Genomic DNA, 17,788 nt, shown 5'->3' on the forward strand with positions numbered 1-17,788 from the left:
ACTTTATCTTGTATGTTGCTGCTATGTGGCTGTTGAGGAACCAAGCTTGAGAATTTTTTTCTACAATAAGATGAAATGCAAGTGATTCTGATTCAGATTCTGAAATGAATGGCGCTAAATATATAAAAATGGCCTCGCCGCCTCGGTCCGTGTTCGAACGGGGCGTGGCTAACGGCCGGGGGCGTGGCTAACAGCGTGTTGCTCGGTTTTAAAGCCGCACGTGGCCGAGGCGGCTCGGCTCAGGAGGACACTTCTTTAAACATATGCCCGCAGCAGCGCTTTGGATCACTGCCGCGGGGCCGCCTGGGACAAACTCACGGATAATAAACAACATGCCGTCGTTTCCATTCAGCCAGCTTGTAGACGTGGAGGACACCATGTGCCAGGTAAAGTTATTTAAAGAGATAGCAGCGGTAGTACAGAAAGTTTGACGCCGTCCGTACTAGTTCCTAGCTACTAGTTAGCTAGCTACGGCTAACTTTTTTTCTGCAGGTTGTTTATTTTCAAGTGTGTGTGGCTGATGTTCAACTTAAGAGGCTTGCCGATTTACTAAACTACTTCGTGTTTTGTTTGGTTTGGATTTCTTTAAAACGAGCAAGGGAACTTTTATCTACTTGGTAACAAAATTGACGCAGTGTGTTGTGATTCATGAAGTGGGCCCCTAATACATTACAGAGCCTTTAATTAGCTGTAGACCAGATCCCAACACTGGTATACAGCCGTTCAAATCTATAGACCAGATCCAAATACTGTTATACAGCCGTTCATATTTGTCGACCAGAACCCAATACTACTACTCAGCCGTTATATATGTAGACCAGATCCCAATGAGATCACATTGCCGTTCATATCTGTAGACCAGATCCCATTGAGATCACACTGCCGTTCATATCTTTAGGCCAGTTCCCAATGAGATCACACTGCCGGGGCCGTAGTGTGTCACAGCAGGCCTACCTCTTGCTTCCTGGTCCCTGTTCCTTACAGCGGCCGCTGGAACAGCAGCACTTGGTACCATAGTGCTCATGCGCCATGTGATGGCTTTTTAAACTTGTTGAGTGTTGATCGTGGTTCAAGTTGTCAAATTCAATCAACATTTTTTAACCATCAAAGTTGTTAAGTGAAAAAAATCTTCCCTCCCATGAACATTGCCCTGGCCTACTAGAGGCCAGCTGACATGAGAATAAAGCTTGTTGTTCCAAGTCACCCTACTCGGACCCAATCCCATCTAGTAACACTCTGTAGACGCCCCGATCTATAAAATAAAATAAAAAATAAACAAAATGTTTGGGTACAAAATCCATTTTAGAAGGTTAATTACTTCTGGGGATAAACTAATGTTCTCAATGCTGACTTTTTGTTTTTTTCCCTCTTGCGGCAGCTGTTGAACCTTGACCTCAGGGATCAGAACAGTGCCCCGATACCCCTCAGCCTGGCCATGAAAACGGCCGGCTACATCGGCCAGCAGTGCAACAGTGCCCATTTCTCCTCCTCTCCTTCCTCCCTCTCTCAGCAATCTGAGTTACTGGACGCCTTCCTGCCTTCCAACCACTGGTGCCAGAAGCCGGACAGCCCACAGCCTCCAGAGCAGCCCACCTCGATCCAGTGGGCAAGGTCGCGGTTCTGGGTAGAGCGCTCTCTGAGCATGGTTGAAACCAGCAGTGCAGGGGGGCCTCTGGGCTGGCCCTACCTGGGTGCCGGCAGGTCCCCTTCTCTAAGCACTAGCCCCACCTTGCCTTCATCCTCCTCTGCCTCCTCCCTGCTGTCCATCGCCTCCAACTCATCTGGCTCGTCGTCTTCGCGCTACAAGACCGAATTGTGCCGCTCCTTTGCCGAGAGCAGCGTGTGCAAATATGGCAACAAGTGCCAGTTTGCCCATGGGCTGGATGAGCTGCGTGACCTCAACAGACATCCCAAGTACAAAACAGAGCCTTGTCGCACGTTCCACACCATCGGCTTCTGCCCCTACGGGATCCGCTGCCACTTTGTCCACAACAACGAGGACGACCTGGAGCAGCCGCACCCTCGCTCGTCCTCCACGTCCTCCACCCCCTGCGGCCTCTCCCAGCCTGGCTCCTTTCGCTCCGGCCGACCTCCTCTTCTCAGGCAGAGCTTCAGCTTTGCCGGCTTCCCCTCCGCCCCCCACCTGCAGCAAGCCCTTCCCACCCTCCCACCGCCTTCCCTAGGGTCCTTCCTGCGGGCTCCCCCTTCCGCTGCACCTCCCTCCTGTAGCGACATCACAGAGCTCCTCTCCCACGCCCTACTGGAGATGGACTCTGCCTTCGAGGCGTCTGCCTCGAAGGCAGAGCAGCACCTCCACCCACAGCAGGCCCCTCCGGTGGGCCCGGCCTCCTCCTCTGACCCCCGTGCCCACTTCCTGCCCTCCCCCGACTCCGGCTGCTCCCTGAACGGGTTCTCCCCGGCCACCTCACCCTCCCTGCGTCAGAGTCCTTGCGTGACAGCGGAGGGGTTCGTGGGCCCCCTGGGCCCGCGCTCCCTCTCCTCAACCTCCCTGTCAGAGCCGGAACACGAAGGCGGCAGCAGCTCGGCCAGCTCCCTCAGCGGCTCCGACGGTGGGGACGCCAACGCCCGGCGCCTGACGGTGTTCAGTCAGCTTTCTGTCCCCGAGGACATGGCCGAGTATGTCGTGTAGTGCTTGACCGCACACGGACAATAACACAGACTTTTGATGTCACACCCTCTGTCTTGCCCAACACACTTATAAGCTCCTTCAGTCCACGTCATGCCTACCGTGGTCACACTTTGGAATAATCACACTTTTTTTTTTATGTCACAAACGGCCCTGTGATGACATCACATGATTGGGAATGGGGGGTTGCTGGGTGGAATGAGTACGGCTGTACTCTGAATTTTTAGTGTGACCAAGATGATGTGAAATATTTTGTAATGGATAAATGCCTAAAAGATGCATATTTATTAGTGCTAGCACATGACGCATTTATAATTATTGATCACATAAGTTTTGGTGATTGCACTCCAGCCACGCAAATACATTTCCATTTTTTTTTTATCAAATCCATAATTATATCTAAAAGTTTAAACGCCAAAGATCCAGAACTATTTGAGGCCAAACTCGATGTGTATTGTTGGATTCCCTCCCCAACCATAACCACAGCGCTGTGAATATCAAAAATATATATATAAATAGTGAAGCCAGTTCTGTCCCAACCGCACAGATGTAAGGTGCCGTCTATTCTGTCTAGTATTTGGACAACAGGCCTTAACCAGAATGTTGCATTTTCGTATGAAATGACGTGCCTTTAGTGTTATGAAGCAGTCCACACTTCAGTTGGGAGTGTTTACCCGTTAATCCGATGGGCTGTCGGCTACTGGCTGGGCCATCGAAGGGGGCCAGAATGGGTACTTCTAATGGAAGATTGCATGCATTAGTGTTTTTTGCCATTTTTAGAGCTGTGTCAGTGTTTTGTAGGGTGTATTTGTAAGCTTGATAGATATTCCTCCTGTGCTTGTGATGTTTAGATCTAGGCAGGCCTCTTTCCGACCAAAAGTATCTCCCCCATATTTTGGCACAACTCTGTAGTTGACTGCTGTTAAATATTCCGTTGTTTCTGCAACATTGTTCTCAAAGCGTATATGAATTTAAGAGCACACCCCTTTTACCAATGCACAAACCTGACCACAACCGTGTAAATGGGGCCCCGGGTTTCCTGCCTTACAGAGTAGGATCCTGAATGTTCTGAGTTTAGGAAACATTACATTTTTTTAGACGTGTTATCTAGTTGTGTTAAGCTTGTGATGTTAGTTCTGAGAGCAGATTCTTTGCCATTACGGGTCTATTTAAAAAAGGCTTATTCACCATCCTTGTTTGAGGCCTGTTTAGTCATTAAAAACGTGATAATCTTAGTAAATTAAGTTCTTTAAATTATTTTAACATATTTATAGAGGACTTCAAGTTGTATCAAGGTTAAGTTTAATATATTTGGGATTTTCTTATGCTTTTTGTACCAGAAATAAAGTTTTTTTTTTTCTTTTACAAATGGTTTCCATGTTCTGAGTTTCATTGCTGCATTGATTCTTAGCTCGTACAAGTCTGTGTTTCACTCGGCTAAAGCTCTCAAGTATTCCAAATTGTCATTTATATTATTTTGGTTTTGTATTTAGGAACTAAAATCATTTACGGCCAATTCCATAGTTCGGGTTTTAGCTTCCTGTCATTTCTAATAAATGTTGCATGTCCAAGCATTTTCTTAGAGAGCAAGGGAGTAATCAGAAAGTTATGAAATGTTGTTTAATTTTGAAAGTCAAGCAAATGTTAAATATTAAACTTTTAAAGGATGTTACGCCGTCCTTAATATATTTGCATTTATATCCAATTGAAAGATTTAAAAGAAATGTAGGCATCTATCGGAACATTAACCATTGACGCAAACTTGTGATGTCCCTCAAATTATCAAACTAATTTCTTCATTCAAGAGATTATTTTAATGCTCCAGAGTTCAAATGTGGTGCACTTCAGCAAGTGCACTGCAGTGCTTATCTATACAATAATCAAAGGTATTGTAAAAGTTGGTCTTAATCTTTTCCCCCGTCCCTGCTTTCACCAAAGACCTAACTGATGGTGGGTGTGGCCACAGATCTAAGCTTCAAGTACAGGCCTAGGAGTCTCCACTGAAGCACAGCGGCTGGCCGATTGGTCACTGAAGTGTGTGTAGTACTAGTGATGCCATGAGATCGGAAGCCTTTTGTTTGGGGTTTTAATCTCAAATCCCATGCAGCCTGCTCTCTACACCACTTTCTCTTGTTAGTTTTTTCCTGGGAAACTAGGGCTAATAACGGCAATTTCAATTGATTACAACTTGACTTGTTGGGGTTTTATAATAACTGATTTTAGGTAATAGATGTATTTTGTGGTTCACATAAGTAAACCACTATTGTAACTTACTTAGCTTTGAATGAAATAATGTCAAATAGGTGAACCAGTTATTGGCAATCAAGGAAACAGCTAATAAATGACTTCCATCGATCAAACTTGTCCAAATAAGGTTATTTAGTCAGGTGGGTGCAGATGCTTCTCACCTTACAACTACCAAGCACAGAGAAGCAGTTCTACCCCTAGATATGTCCTTCACCACGAGCCTCCCCCGTTTGTGACATCATACAGAAACATGAATTAGTGTTTCTATAGCAATGCCTGTCGTAACCATGCCTACAACTCAAAGGAAGAACACCGAACTGCTAAGGATGCGTGCTCACGGTTGACTCTTGAAGAATTTCCATGCCTCTCTGTTTTCCGCCACTCTCACTCTGTCTTCACACACAAACGCTCAGTCATTCTCGTATTGTCACTGTTACAATAAGATGGGCTGGAAGTTTGTGAGTGGGCACTGGCTGGGAACGAGTTAAAGGGACTCGGAGAGAGGGAGAGGGATGAGAGAGAGGTGCATTGTGATAGACATTCTCCCACAGTTGTGCCCTGTGGGACAGAGGAGCGGCAGGCAGATGGCTGTATTCAGTTGCACCATAGGTCAGCATACGCTCCCCAGAGACGACTTCTTGCACTATTGCCCTGTGAAGCATGAGGCACGGGCACAGAAAATAAAGTTGTGAGTGTTAAGTAGAAAGGAAGAGTTCGGGGGAGGGTGGTGTAGCTTAATGCATCTTCACGAAAATAGTTTTTTTTACTGGAAACTTTCCCCTTGTTCAGTTTCACTGTAGCAGCGCTGGATTGGCTCATCATTAAGATATTGGCCGGCATGGTGTTTATAAAAGGTGCTGGGTATGGAGGATGTCCTTTAGGTGTTTTATCATTGTTGCGGACACAAACCTGGCCGGCGACATCAGGGGATGCACAGTTACAATGTACAAAATGATTAATATGGACAACCCTCACAAGACATCTAGAGATAGTGGTAGGGACATATGTCTTCAATAGAAACAAGGACCGATGTTGTACGCAGAAAGATTCTGAGCTAATACACTTAGATACATTGTATAGGCCTAATGAGTCTCCCCACAGAGATAAAAAGCATGTCCACTATAGCTACAAAGTTGGTGCACAAATAAACTGCCCTAAAATGTCGGTCCATTGTGGGCGCTACTATAATAATGCCCGAAGCATGTGTAAAAGTAAAGACCAATACACAAGCCATGTTTCCAACCACATTCAAATTAAAAGAACAGGAGACCTATTATGCTTCAACATTCTTTTAAATGAATTGCATTTAAGATATTACATTAGAAAGAAATTAAAATCTAAGATGATAATATTTTTTTGTGTCTTCCTCCCAAGAAAATATTACTAAATGTAGAGGAATCTTTTCACTGTTGTAAAACCCTGATCAATAGAGCCCGTGTCTCTCGGTACAAAAGACGTTCCGTGTCTGCTCTATGGATGCTGTGCCTGAATTGTAAGGGTTAGGGGTAGAGTGAAACGTTTAAGAGAATGAATATTACTTTTCCTTTTTTACCATCAACTTCTGTACCTCTTAACTCCTAGTCTTACCCCTCCCCCCTCTCCCCTGCTGCCTCCCCTGCCTGTCCCATCACCCTTCCCCCTCCCCAGCCTGCCAGCAAGTCCTCTTTATGAGTGGATTGGCCACATTGTGATGCAGGATAGTGGAGGTGGGATTTTGTAGTCGTGATGGGGGGGCGGGGGGGGGCTGCGTGTAGGGCTATGCAGTGCTCAACAGCTGTTGCTCTCATTCTACACCCAGCCCCACCATCCCTCCCCCTTACAGCCCCTCACCCAGGCCCCAGCTTTTCTCTCACTCCAACGGTCGGAGCATTTGCGGGTCTCGGAGTGTCTAAAGGGTTAGGGTCGGTTAGAGGCAGGGCCACAGAGTGTCTTAGAGGCAGTCTACAGCAGAGCACCCTCTTTATTCTCCCCCATTCTCTCCATCCCCCAACCCCCCAGTTTACCTCGTTCTCTTTAAGCACTCTCCCTTTGTGCTCTTACCCCTGCTCTCCCCCCCCTTCTCTCTCTCTCTCTCTCTCTCTCTCTCTCTCTCTCTCTCTCCCTCCCTCCCTCCCTCCCTCTCCCTCTCCCTCTCCCTCTCTCTCTCTCTCTCTCTCTCTCTCTCTCTCTCTCTCTCTCTCTCTCTCTCTCTCTCTCTCTCTCTCTCTCTCTTTCGCTCCCCTCCCTTGTCTGTCTCTTCTTTGCAACTTCTTCAACCTTTTTCCCCCTCAACCCCACCTTCTCATTCCTTTAAGTTCTGGTCTGAATCTCTTATCCTCTCCATCCGTAATCCACTACTGTGCTGCACTATTCAGCATCCTCCCCTATTTCTCTTTTCAACTTCTTTAAAAGTTCTCATTCTTAGTAACATTGGGCTTGATATTAAATTGTTTTGAACACTCACTCAAAGGAATTAGCTGCCTGCCCATTCATGCAAGCATCCTAATTATTCTCCCTCCTGCCTCGGCTGCCTTCATTTGTCCTTTATCCATACTGTCTGGGGTTAGAACGAATTTCCAGAGGGATGGGCTTAAGGTTATATTGTGGGGGATGTTCAAACTCTCTAGTTTAAAAAACCTCCCCGTTAACTTTTTGTTCACTATTGGGCTATTCAAAGTTATAATCATTGGAATAAGTGTTATTCTATTACATTTGATTACACGATTGGGCTATTCAAAGTTATAATCATTGGAATAAGTGTTATTCTATTACATTTGATTACACGATTGGGATAAAAACAGGATGTTCGTTTGGTGAAATTTCTAATGCAACCACTGTAACACATCTGTCATCACATGGAGAAGATAATGAAGTCAGTTATGAAGGAAAGAGGTATTGGAGTAACCTTAGCTCTAGAAGGCCTACCCAAATTACTCCTGCGTCTGGTGTTCGCACAGCAAAACAGATTACTATTGTGGCTAGATGTGCTATATTAGTAATATAACTATCTACTTATTGTAATAAGATCAATGCTATTCCAGAAATATAGGTAGGTCTATGTGCCTTTGAGATATACACAATACATTTTATCTATCAGTTCAACTAATATGTTTGATGTCAAGCCACATGAAAAATACTATTAAATAAGTTAATAAGAACTACATAATAATAAAATTTGGCAGATCAAAGTGCTTTTATAGCGTATACAATGCTTCAAGTTTTGAATCATTGACTGCGTGAAATAAGTTTTAATTTCCGTCTCTTGGAGAATGAACGAGATAAAAAACAAAGGAATGTTTAAACATGGATGGTTTTAGAAAAACACGAATAAACAAGCAAATAACTCTAAAAGACAAATGTTTCCCTCTAGTGGTATAGGTTATAATTACACCTTTCATGGACAACCTTTGATCGTTGATACATTACTATACAGATGTTGCATGTAACTGTTCGAATCGAAAATCGAATTCCTGAAAAATCTTTCCTGACCATTTACATTTTATTACAAATGACAATGAATTCACATCTATGCACAAAAATAATCCCTAGAAAGCTCCTTACTCTTCATCTGTGAGTGCGTGAGTGTGTTTGTTGATACCTTTGGAGGAAAGATTCTTACTCAGGTTTTATATTTTTAATCATTTGTATTCTAGACTCCAACCTTGCATTACATAAACTCCACAAGGCAAACCCCACAGAGGGACAGCAAAAAAGCCCCACGTTGTTTCTAAGTTTTTTTTGCCAGTGTCTTAGTTTTAATAATATTATATTAAAAAAATACCCTAATAATAGAGTCATATCAATATTGTATTATTTCAACTATGACATGATGGGAAGGAAGGGACTTGTTCCCATCAGACCGGGCTCCAGACCGGTAACAAGTCCCAGCACCAACACTGAACCTATACACCCACACTCTCTAAAGGACTAACCACAGCTACAGACGCACAACAAACCTCTGTTTTACACACTAAGTAAAGAATCCTCTTGGGTAAACAGTGTAAAACAAGAAAACCAGAAAAGTAGCGACCGAGGTTGACATTCACATTGCTGAGCACCTCGGCCCCGCCCAAAGACGACCCATCCAGGGGGTCCCGCTGACGAGGGGAGAATCACTTCACATGTCCACGTAGAACACGTCTGCCTCACTGCCAAGTCAGACCGGCCATAAGCACTGAGTCCATTAGGCTCTGTAGAGTGTTTAGCTAAGCCGGCTGGAGATGGCTTGTTCTTTCAGGGCCCTAACTTGAAATTTGTCAACTTCTTGACCAGTGGACAAAAACCCCAATGTCTTTTTAGTTGTTTTCAGAATGGTGCCAGAGCTCTCGATGCGTGTGGTTTATTTCTCCAGAGGGCAACACGGGACTCTGGTCATAACTTTTGGATAACCACTTGGAACTTACCTGTCAATGGAAACAACAGAAGATCAATGGACACAAAAGATCAAACATGCACAAGCTGGCAGATGCAAATTAATGATAGATTTCAAACTAGATGAAGATTCACATTTCTCCTCCCATAGCACTTGGAGATCGGCTATGGTGGCATATCGCTGCTAAAAGTCGTGAGCAAAAACTTTGTCCACACACACTACTTACACATTATTGCGCACAAAACATTATTCCAAGCAGTATAACTTCACTCACGCTCATTATTATATCGGGAGAGCAATAATAAAGCCTGTGAGGAACGATTAATTGAGCGCCTACATGAAGTGAAGCAGCATGCAATTAACGCCCCGGTGCACAAAAATTGTTTTCCTGCTTGCTCCGATGTTTTTCTCCTCACGCAATGGTTTTCTTTCTGATACTAAGTGGGCGCGGCCAGCAATGGCCATTGTATACCTAAACGGGATTGGTTGCTCTAACCTATCACGTTTAGACATTGATTTTTCTGTTTGCAAAAAAACAGCCTGGGGAAATCCATGCAACGAGCATTTACATTACTGTGGTAATAATATTATAAATATGGTTTATTAGACTGCATTAGATGATCGCTCCCTTACCATTACACAAAATATCTACAGCAAGGCAATGCAGTATTTTTCGGGATCAGCATTTAACGTTTATATCTCCTGGTCTGTTGATATTCTACGTACTCAAGTTTTGCCAATCTTCAAGGCTGACTATGGTTCACTGTGCCTGATGGTCCTACTTTAATTCATGACAGGCATAGTAATATTTTTTGTTAACGGCAACTGCAAGCTGCCTGATTGCTCTCAAAAGCGTGTTCTGAGACGCCAGCTCTTGAGCATACTCTTGGTTAAATGTCAGCTTGCTTCATGTTACCCAAGTGATCATCCAAGCACTTCAAGAGGGGTTTGCTTGTCCAGCAACACGAAACCAATCACATTAAGAGACACAAAGGCCATCGCTGGCTCAGCCCACCTAATGCCAATAGAAGACCCTAGCACTAGGAGAAAATATATCAGAGCGAGGAGAGAAGGCCTCCAAGCGAGCAGGACTTGGAGGCCTTTGCGAGCACGAGAGCAAAGACTGCATTTGTACGCACAGCAGCATCAGTCTCATGCTGCTTCACCTTAAACTCAATGATGATTTTCTCCTCATTTTCTCCTCAGGCTATATTACAGCTTTCACCTGCAGAGAAATATTGCTTTAAAATGCAGTAAAGTGCACACAATATCTGTTGTGCACGGATGTGTTAGTTGTATGCGCACGCAAAGCCATTTTGGCTCGCCATTTTGAGCAGTGATGAACCACCATAATCTCTAAAGATGTAAACATGTTTCACCCAACTAAATAATTCTGAACCAGAGCCAGAGGCCAATACATCATCACAGTGAATCGGTGTTGCCTGCAAGGACAGTGGGCCCACTCTGCCTGAAGCCACACCAACCCCCATGGAACCTAACCCTCTACCTGATGTGGAGGCTACTTACAGGAAGGCATCAGAGAGACTTCGGCGGTCACCACGCTCTCTAGACCCAGGTTGGAGAGCGCTCCCCTCACCAAACCGCATGAATACGCCAGGTACTGCACAGAGGACCCACAGAAGAGATGTACAGGGACAAAGTTAAAGCCTGGCTGTATTGATGAGTATGGGTCAGGATAGATGCCATTGTGGCGACTAATTTAAATAGTGGCTGGCTGTGTGTGTGTGTGTGTGTGTGTGTGTGTGTGTGTGTGTGTGTGTGTGTGTGTGTGTGTGTGTGTGTGTGTGTGTGTGTGTGTGTGTGTGTGTGTGTGTGTGTGTGTGTACAACCTTGGGGGCCTCTTCCAGATACTGTTTGCCACTTGAGAGTTGAGTCAACAGAACAAACTTGTTGTCCTGGAGCACATAGGTCCCCTGCCAGGGGCCATTCAGTAGTTATTACACAGTGTAAACAGTCTCTAAATGGTAAATGGACATCATTTATACAACTTACCTAACCAGTGGCAACTCAAAGCGCTTCACAATGTTGCCTTACACTCACCCCTTCACACACACATTCACACACCAACGGCGAAAGCCAGCTCAGGAGCTGGCTCAGGAGCAGTGAGAGTGAAGTGTCTTGCTCAGGGACACCTCGACATGTTAGGAGGAGCCGGGGATCGAACTAGCAACCTTCCGGTTACCAGCCAACCCGCTCTACCTCTTGAGCCACATGCCTCTCTATGCAGAAGATACATTGAGCTCCTTTTTGATCGATACCCTGGTCAACGTCTTTTGTGTGGTGAACACAGAATTTAACTTAACTGCACAGAATGGCACGCGATTATTGTGTTTTCTTCAGTGGGTTAGATTCACCTGGTGGTTGGTTCGGAGGTTGTCAATCTGCTTCCTGAAGACCTGCGTCCAAAAGTCTTTACAGATGAACTTCATCATGTCCAACTCGTCCTTAAAGCTGGGGGAGTCCCTGGTCATCCTGGCATTAGAGAACCAGTGATTCAGAGGTCAGATCAACAATTAAAGGGTTGATATTATGCTTTTTCGACCTGCTTTAGACTGTTATATGACGTATCATGTATATATGTTTTATGACTGCTAAGCTAGAAAAATGCAAGTCTGAACCAGGGGGAGTATTCGCGCCCACCGAGAACGCCTTGCCAAAAGTGTGTGAAATGGCTCGTTTGCAGTCAAGTACCTCCGTAATAGTGTGACACACGGTCAGAATGCGCGGTGCTGAAGTGCAGAAGTCGCGCCCCCCGGCTTCCCGCAATGTTTACAACTTCTCGGGGGGGGGGGGGGGGGGGATTTTCCGACACAGAACACAGCGTTCCAACAATTGCGACAGAGTGAGCATGCTGACCAATCACAGCAGAGTGGGCTACTCGGGAGGGGGGCCTTAAAGCGACATTATACAAATCTGAATGTTTTTGAAAGACGGTGAAATAGTTTTTTGCAGAAATTAACAGTGTGAGAATAATAAGGGGTATTTCTAACATACAGGCATGTAATCCTATTCTAGTAGTACCCCAAATGCAATTATTAACCCTAAAAAAGCATGATATGCACAACACATTTAGACCCTATGCAGGGCACAGGAACCAAAAATAATCAAACGGTACCTTTCAATGAGTCCCTGTCCAACTCTGAATCCCATGCCTTCCAGGATGGAGACACATACAGCTCGGTCCTGAACGAAAGGACATATGCAGGGAAACAAACAGAGATTCAAATAAAACAGGACTCAGTGACAGGACTTTCTATGTCTGTTGAGACAAGATTAGAGGGATCCTTTACAAAGCATAAGTGACTTGAAAGCCTGGCAAAAAACAAAACAAAATAGAACTTTTGTGGAGTCTAGATCTATGAATGACCAATTAGACTCACTCAGACAGATCTTCTTAGGTCATTTAGGATCACTACAGGTTGCAGTACAAAATGGAAGTGAACCTCAGTGTGGACAGGTAAAGAGACTGTGGAACATCTAAACACCTAGTAGTGTATCACGATGAGGATGCAGGACTGAAGCTCAACTATTGTTGGTTGGCCTCAGTGTTTATTATTATTTATGTATGTCTACTGTATATTCTGTGAATGATATGGACAATTATTTTTTGTCCAAAACTAAGTGTGCGTCTACAGCATGAAGGGTAGCTAAATACTCCCAACATTTTACTAGACAGAACGATGATGTGAAAATGATACGGGGCAGAGGAGAGTAGTGTAACTTAAGACGAACAGAGTCACGTTAACAGTGGTTAAACGGTTCACCATTACCTTGCTATCAAGCTCTCCTTTACTGGAGCGCTGCTCCTTGTAAACATGGCTCACCATTTCCATGTGGAGAAAGTCGAAAAGGACCTCGTCTGCCATGTCTGAAACATATACAGGTATAGAGTCAGGTTAATTTAGTGTCCGGAGCATCCCCTACCCAGAGCAGACACGACTCACGTTAGCATCCAGCTAACAGAAAGAGGCTGAGATCCACGAGTGATAACGACATTTTGAGATACAATGGAATAAAAACAATCGGATCAATATAATGATTACATATTGGATAAACTAAAATAGATCTTTAGAGTTGTTCACTCAAATACATTGTTACAGCCACTTGCTTGCTACCTTTCAGATGTTTCTTTTCCGGCTGTCTGTCGCCCAATGACTGCACGTTACGTCATTATACCACGTGGCCATTGTGTTGGCGAGCTTAGCGCAACTGAATCGGATTGGCTGAGGACCTCCGAGTGGACTTCCTGCTTTATCATGTGATTTCTGGCTTTGCAGTGAAGAGGTATTTGCTTCTATTTTTCTCTAGACTCACTGTATCAATTTACCATAGCGTCAGCCTACAAATCAACTCTCTGCTGTGTAAACGTGCACGCTAGTAGAAGTCCTACTGCTGTCCAAATTGGACTACAGGTTGTGTTTGCATTAAAGGCTAATCTGAGAACTTGTTCCTGTGCAGTGATGTCCAACAGATACCAGATCGTGGTGCAGGGCGAGGCGTCAGAGACAGACTCTGATGATGAGGTGTACATCACCTCCCTGCCGGCAGCTGCCCAGGCTGCTGCTGCTGGAGCCAAGGTGGAAACGTGCTTGAGTGTCTGTTTAGGATTATGACAGTTACAAGAGACTTTGACACATGATTTGTCATTATGAGTTAACATTGTTGATTTATTCCACGTTGCTTTAGGATCTACAACTCTCTTGATTCCTCTCAGTATGGCGTATAGGAAAAAGCCCATGATGCATTCTGATGTACAAGCCCTGATGGAGTTCTGTTGACCAATCAAACTCAGTGATTTATTATTCAATTGTTTGCGTTTATATATAAACTGAGAATTGATTTGTATCTAATGTGATGGTTTCAGGTCCCCGGCGAGGCCTCTGAGACGGACAGTGAGGGGGAGCTGGATCAGCCTAAGGGACAACCGATTGGTGTTTCTCCAGCAGGGAGCTATGACAACGTTCAGATACTTAGGAGAGACCTGCCTCCCCTCATAGTGGTCAGAGACCACCCTGACATCCAGTCGGTAGTGGAAGATAGATGGAGCCCTGTTCACAGACCCCACGGTGAGGAACTACACAATCATTATCCCTTCATGTACCATGTTTTGCGTGCATATGAGCACCACTCATGCCCACCTAAACCTACATTGTAAATCAAACGGGAACAATTGTGCCAATGACCAAACATTTTATGTTTTTGATTTACACTTCTAACGTGGTTGCAAATGGTCATGTTATCATTATTGTTTAGGTTATACCTTTTCTCTTCATTTTGTGTTTTGTCTGGCTATTAATTGTTGTTGTTGTTATTGATGTTCTAGGGGACACCCTGTTGCAGCAGAAGCTGCAGGAGTCTAACAGCCGTCTGTGTGCCGATGTGGCGCAGACGCTACGGCAGGTCTACGGCAACGCCAGCCGAGAGGTAAGGCTGTGAGCATCCTACGTTCTGACCATCTCCGTCCTCTGTTCTGGACATGTGTTTATAGTGTGATGTTGGCTCCCACAAGATATTCATCAAACAAAAGAACAAAAAGTGCATTTATTGGTAAGTTTGTGAAATGTATGTATTTACATTGACTACATGGGTTCATTACACAACTGTCTTAAAGGACACAGTCAACAAGGTAAAGAATATCACCTTCAACTCTTAACTTGCAGGAGTATCTACCTTTACAGTTTGAACTAATATTTTGTGTCTACTATTTTACCCAGGGTGTCCACGCATCCTTAAAAGTCTTAAAAAGTTTCTAAATTTAAGGTCTTAAAAAGTCTTAAATTCGTTAGAAATGTCATATGGTGGTCTTAAATACTGTAACTCAAGGACTTAAATTTGTTGGGGCGGGACTATTTATTTATTATTTTTTCTCGTGTGACATTTCAGGCTTCTTTCTTGCTAGCTGCATATATAAATGATTATCTGCGTGCTTGCTAGCTAGTCTGCGACAATGGGTAGGTGCGAATTCAAGGACAGTTGGCTGGAAGACGTCCATTTCCGAAGTTGGCTCGCGTCTGTTGCCAACCCCCACCATCGCGTGTTTTAGGTCTTAAATTTCATTCAAGGTGGTATTAAAAAGGTCTTAAAAAGTCTTAAATTTGACTTGCTGAAACCTGCAGATACCCTGATTTTACCATATACCACCTACACCCCCCCATCCCCTATCCCCATGATATATTTTTAATGGGGTTTTAATTGTCAGTTCCTTTGTATTGACCTGATCCCACGTATCGTTGTGGTAGGTACGCAGTGCCACCGTTCAGCTCAACACATCCCAGGCGGCTATCATCAACGCCTCCCACAGCATCAGACTCATCCTGGACGACCTGAAGGCTGTTTCTGAGAAGATTGATAGTATCACCAGCTGCCACCTGCTGCCAGACATCCACATGGGCCCACCTGCGGCCAGCATAGCCCAAGGACCATGAGGGGAGATCCAAGCAAATTTACTATGTTTGGCCGTTTTATATTATTCAGTATTCATTTATAATAACAACATGTATTTAGATCTCGGCATACGAGACAAGCTCCTTATTTGTGTACACTATATATATATATTTGCTAAAGGAATAAATGGTGAAAAGCAGAATAATCTTTCCATTATTTCAATTATTAACCAGATATCTTCTAAAAAGTTATACATTAACCTTATGTCATGAATTTATTCATGATAAACTGATCTAAAAGTCAAAGGCAGGAATATAAATAAATGTTGCAATGCACTGATATTGCCAGATTTTTTAAATCCATACCAGATTGATGCTGATGTTTTGATTATAATATAACACAATGCTATTTTGTCATATTAGTATTACGTATGGCACTGCATATAGTACTGCATATATATGCAGTTGGGTGTTATTTTGCTAGGTTGTTATTAACTGTTTGCTATGTTGCTATGAACAAAGACCAATGCTGAAGGATTAAACTACTATGACTCGGTGTATGGTCTAAGGCTTCCATCCACTGAAGATCCGCCCGGTTCTTTTCGTGTCGGTGTCATCCGTGTTTACAAAATATATGTACACCGCCATCATCAGTAGGAGGTTCAACGCAGTGGCCGCGACGCCTATCATTGTGCAGACGTGATCAAAGTCCGTATCACAGCAGCCCATGTCCTCCTCATCATCAGTCGAGGTCACCGCTGTCTCAGCAGGCACACGCGCAGGGTCCCCCATCTAGGTAAATGTAATCAGAGATATCGAGAGCAGCCGGTTAATGTGGCTTTGCTTATAATGGTAAATTAATATTAGTTAAAAGACAAAAAGCATGCCTGATGTATTTACTTAATCCTACCACCGGGGGATGCTGTGGCAAGGGAAGAAGAGATCTATTCTATTCTACTTTTAACGCTATTTCCTTCCTTGTTTATCTGCATATTGCTACACTTTGTACTTCCAAAAAAGCTCTTCAAATTAACTTATTACAAGCACAGTACATGAATATGATAACCTACATAAACTTTGAACATTTAAACAATAAACCTTTGACTTGTTGAGCTGTAGACAGAACAAAAAGATACCTCAATAATATCCTCAGCCATATTTATCTGTTTTTCTTGGGTCTCCACTGGTGAAGATAAGGCTTCCATTTTTCCACTTTTCAAGTAAACGCCTTCAGACTTTATTGACTTGAGGTCCCAGCTGTAGAAATGTCTTCCGAACGGAAGAGTGTAAAGGGCTGGTCAGCTGCACCCTTCTATTTCTGAGTTAGGCCATTTATAGCTGTGTGTGTGTGTTTGTGTGTATGTGTGTTTGTCTGTGTGTGTGTGTGTGTGTGTGTGTGTGTGTGTGTGTGTGTGTGTGTGTGTGTGTGTGTGTGTGTGTGTGTGTGTGTGTGTGTGTGTGTGTGTGTGTGCGTGTTATCACTGTCAGACAATTTAATAGGACTACAACCATGTTGTAGCTGCCCAACTGCCCTAACCTTTTTAATAGTTGGTGTTTAAAAGTGTGTAAACTATGATATCATAGATTATGTAATTTTGGAATTATATTTAGACGAATTGTCCTACTCCTTCTCCTCCCTCAGAGGTTGTGACAAAAGGGATTCAATTCTTTATCTTGCTCATCTCGCTGTCTGAGGTTTTGGCCCATTAAGTGTATGAAATAGTCCCTCTCTACCCACCCCTGTGTTCTGTATACCATGGTGTGGCCCTAGTGTGTTCTTTCTATCCCTACAGATCTGGTTACACTTGGTATGAAGGGGACTTCAATCTGATGCTATCAAAAACATTTGGCTCAACATTTGGCACATTTCAGCTCTCTCTTTGGAAACCACAGTGGACATTTATTGTGGGCCTCCCTCTGTTTCTAATTTCCACATGCACTGTTCCTTTAAGTTGATATTAAATATACCAGTCCAGTAAGCCTACTTGCCCTGCCACATCACAGGACCTGTGTATGTGCACCTGTTATTCATGTAAGGACTATACGAAACACATCAGATACAGAAAACACTAATATAATCTATGACGCGGGACAAATACATAATTTGCAATCCTTGCTGTTGTGCTTTCAAATCACTTT

General features: G+C 43.9%; 3 protein-coding genes and 1 long non-coding RNA gene across 5 annotated transcripts; 2 read left to right on the forward strand and 2 right to left on the reverse strand.

The window, feature by feature from the left end:
* Nucleotides 1-169: 169 nt before the first annotated feature.
* Nucleotides 170-4,016, forward strand: zgc:114130 (mRNA decay activator protein ZFP36). Its single transcript, XM_030381866.1, has 2 exons — nucleotides 170-386; nucleotides 1,379-4,016. Exons 1-2 carry the CDS (start codon nucleotides 264-266, stop codon nucleotides 2,648-2,650), a joined length of 1,395 nt encoding a protein of 464 aa, XP_030237726.1. The 5' UTR covers nucleotides 170-263; the 3' UTR covers nucleotides 2,651-4,016.
* A 4,085-nt stretch (nucleotides 4,017-8,101) lies between these two features.
* On the reverse strand, nucleotides 8,102-13,461 carry trappc6bl (trafficking protein particle complex subunit 6B, like). 2 transcript variants are annotated; one of them, XM_030381303.1, is made up of 7 exons: nucleotides 13,382-13,461; nucleotides 13,037-13,134; nucleotides 12,382-12,449; nucleotides 11,621-11,738; nucleotides 11,096-11,179; nucleotides 10,773-10,866; nucleotides 8,102-9,276 (listed from the first exon to the last, which is right to left on the reverse strand). In XM_030381303.1, exons 2-7 carry the CDS (start codon nucleotides 13,130-13,132, stop codon nucleotides 9,245-9,247), a joined length of 492 nt encoding a protein of 163 aa, XP_030237163.1. In that variant the 5' UTR covers nucleotides 13,133-13,134; nucleotides 13,382-13,461; the 3' UTR covers nucleotides 8,102-9,244. The 2 variants fall into 2 exon arrangements, with proteins under 2 accessions (XP_030237163.1, XP_030237164.1); XM_030381304.1 differs by having other exon boundaries at nucleotides 13,091-13,134; nucleotides 13,382-13,423.
* Nucleotides 13,447-16,207, forward strand: bloc1s3 (biogenesis of lysosomal organelles complex-1, subunit 3). The gene is made up of 5 exons (XM_030381302.1): nucleotides 13,447-13,550; nucleotides 13,725-13,843; nucleotides 14,131-14,332; nucleotides 14,590-14,690; nucleotides 15,506-16,207. Exons 2-5 carry the CDS (start codon nucleotides 13,727-13,729, stop codon nucleotides 15,689-15,691), a joined length of 606 nt encoding a protein of 201 aa, XP_030237162.1. The 5' UTR covers nucleotides 13,447-13,550; nucleotides 13,725-13,726; the 3' UTR covers nucleotides 15,692-16,207.
* Nucleotides 14,789-16,986, reverse strand: LOC115561334 (uncharacterized). The gene is made up of 2 exons (XR_003979902.1): nucleotides 16,786-16,986; nucleotides 14,789-16,441 (listed from the first exon to the last, which is right to left on the reverse strand). It is a non-coding gene; the product is annotated as an uncharacterized LOC115561334 (long non-coding RNA).
* Between the last annotated feature and the right edge of the window lie 802 nt (nucleotides 16,987-17,788).

This window comes from Gadus morhua, chromosome 16 (assembly GCF_902167405.1).
Source record: "Gadus morhua chromosome 16, gadMor3.0, whole genome shotgun sequence".
Classification (NCBI taxonomy): Eukaryota; Metazoa; Chordata; class Actinopteri; order Gadiformes; family Gadidae; genus Gadus; species Gadus morhua.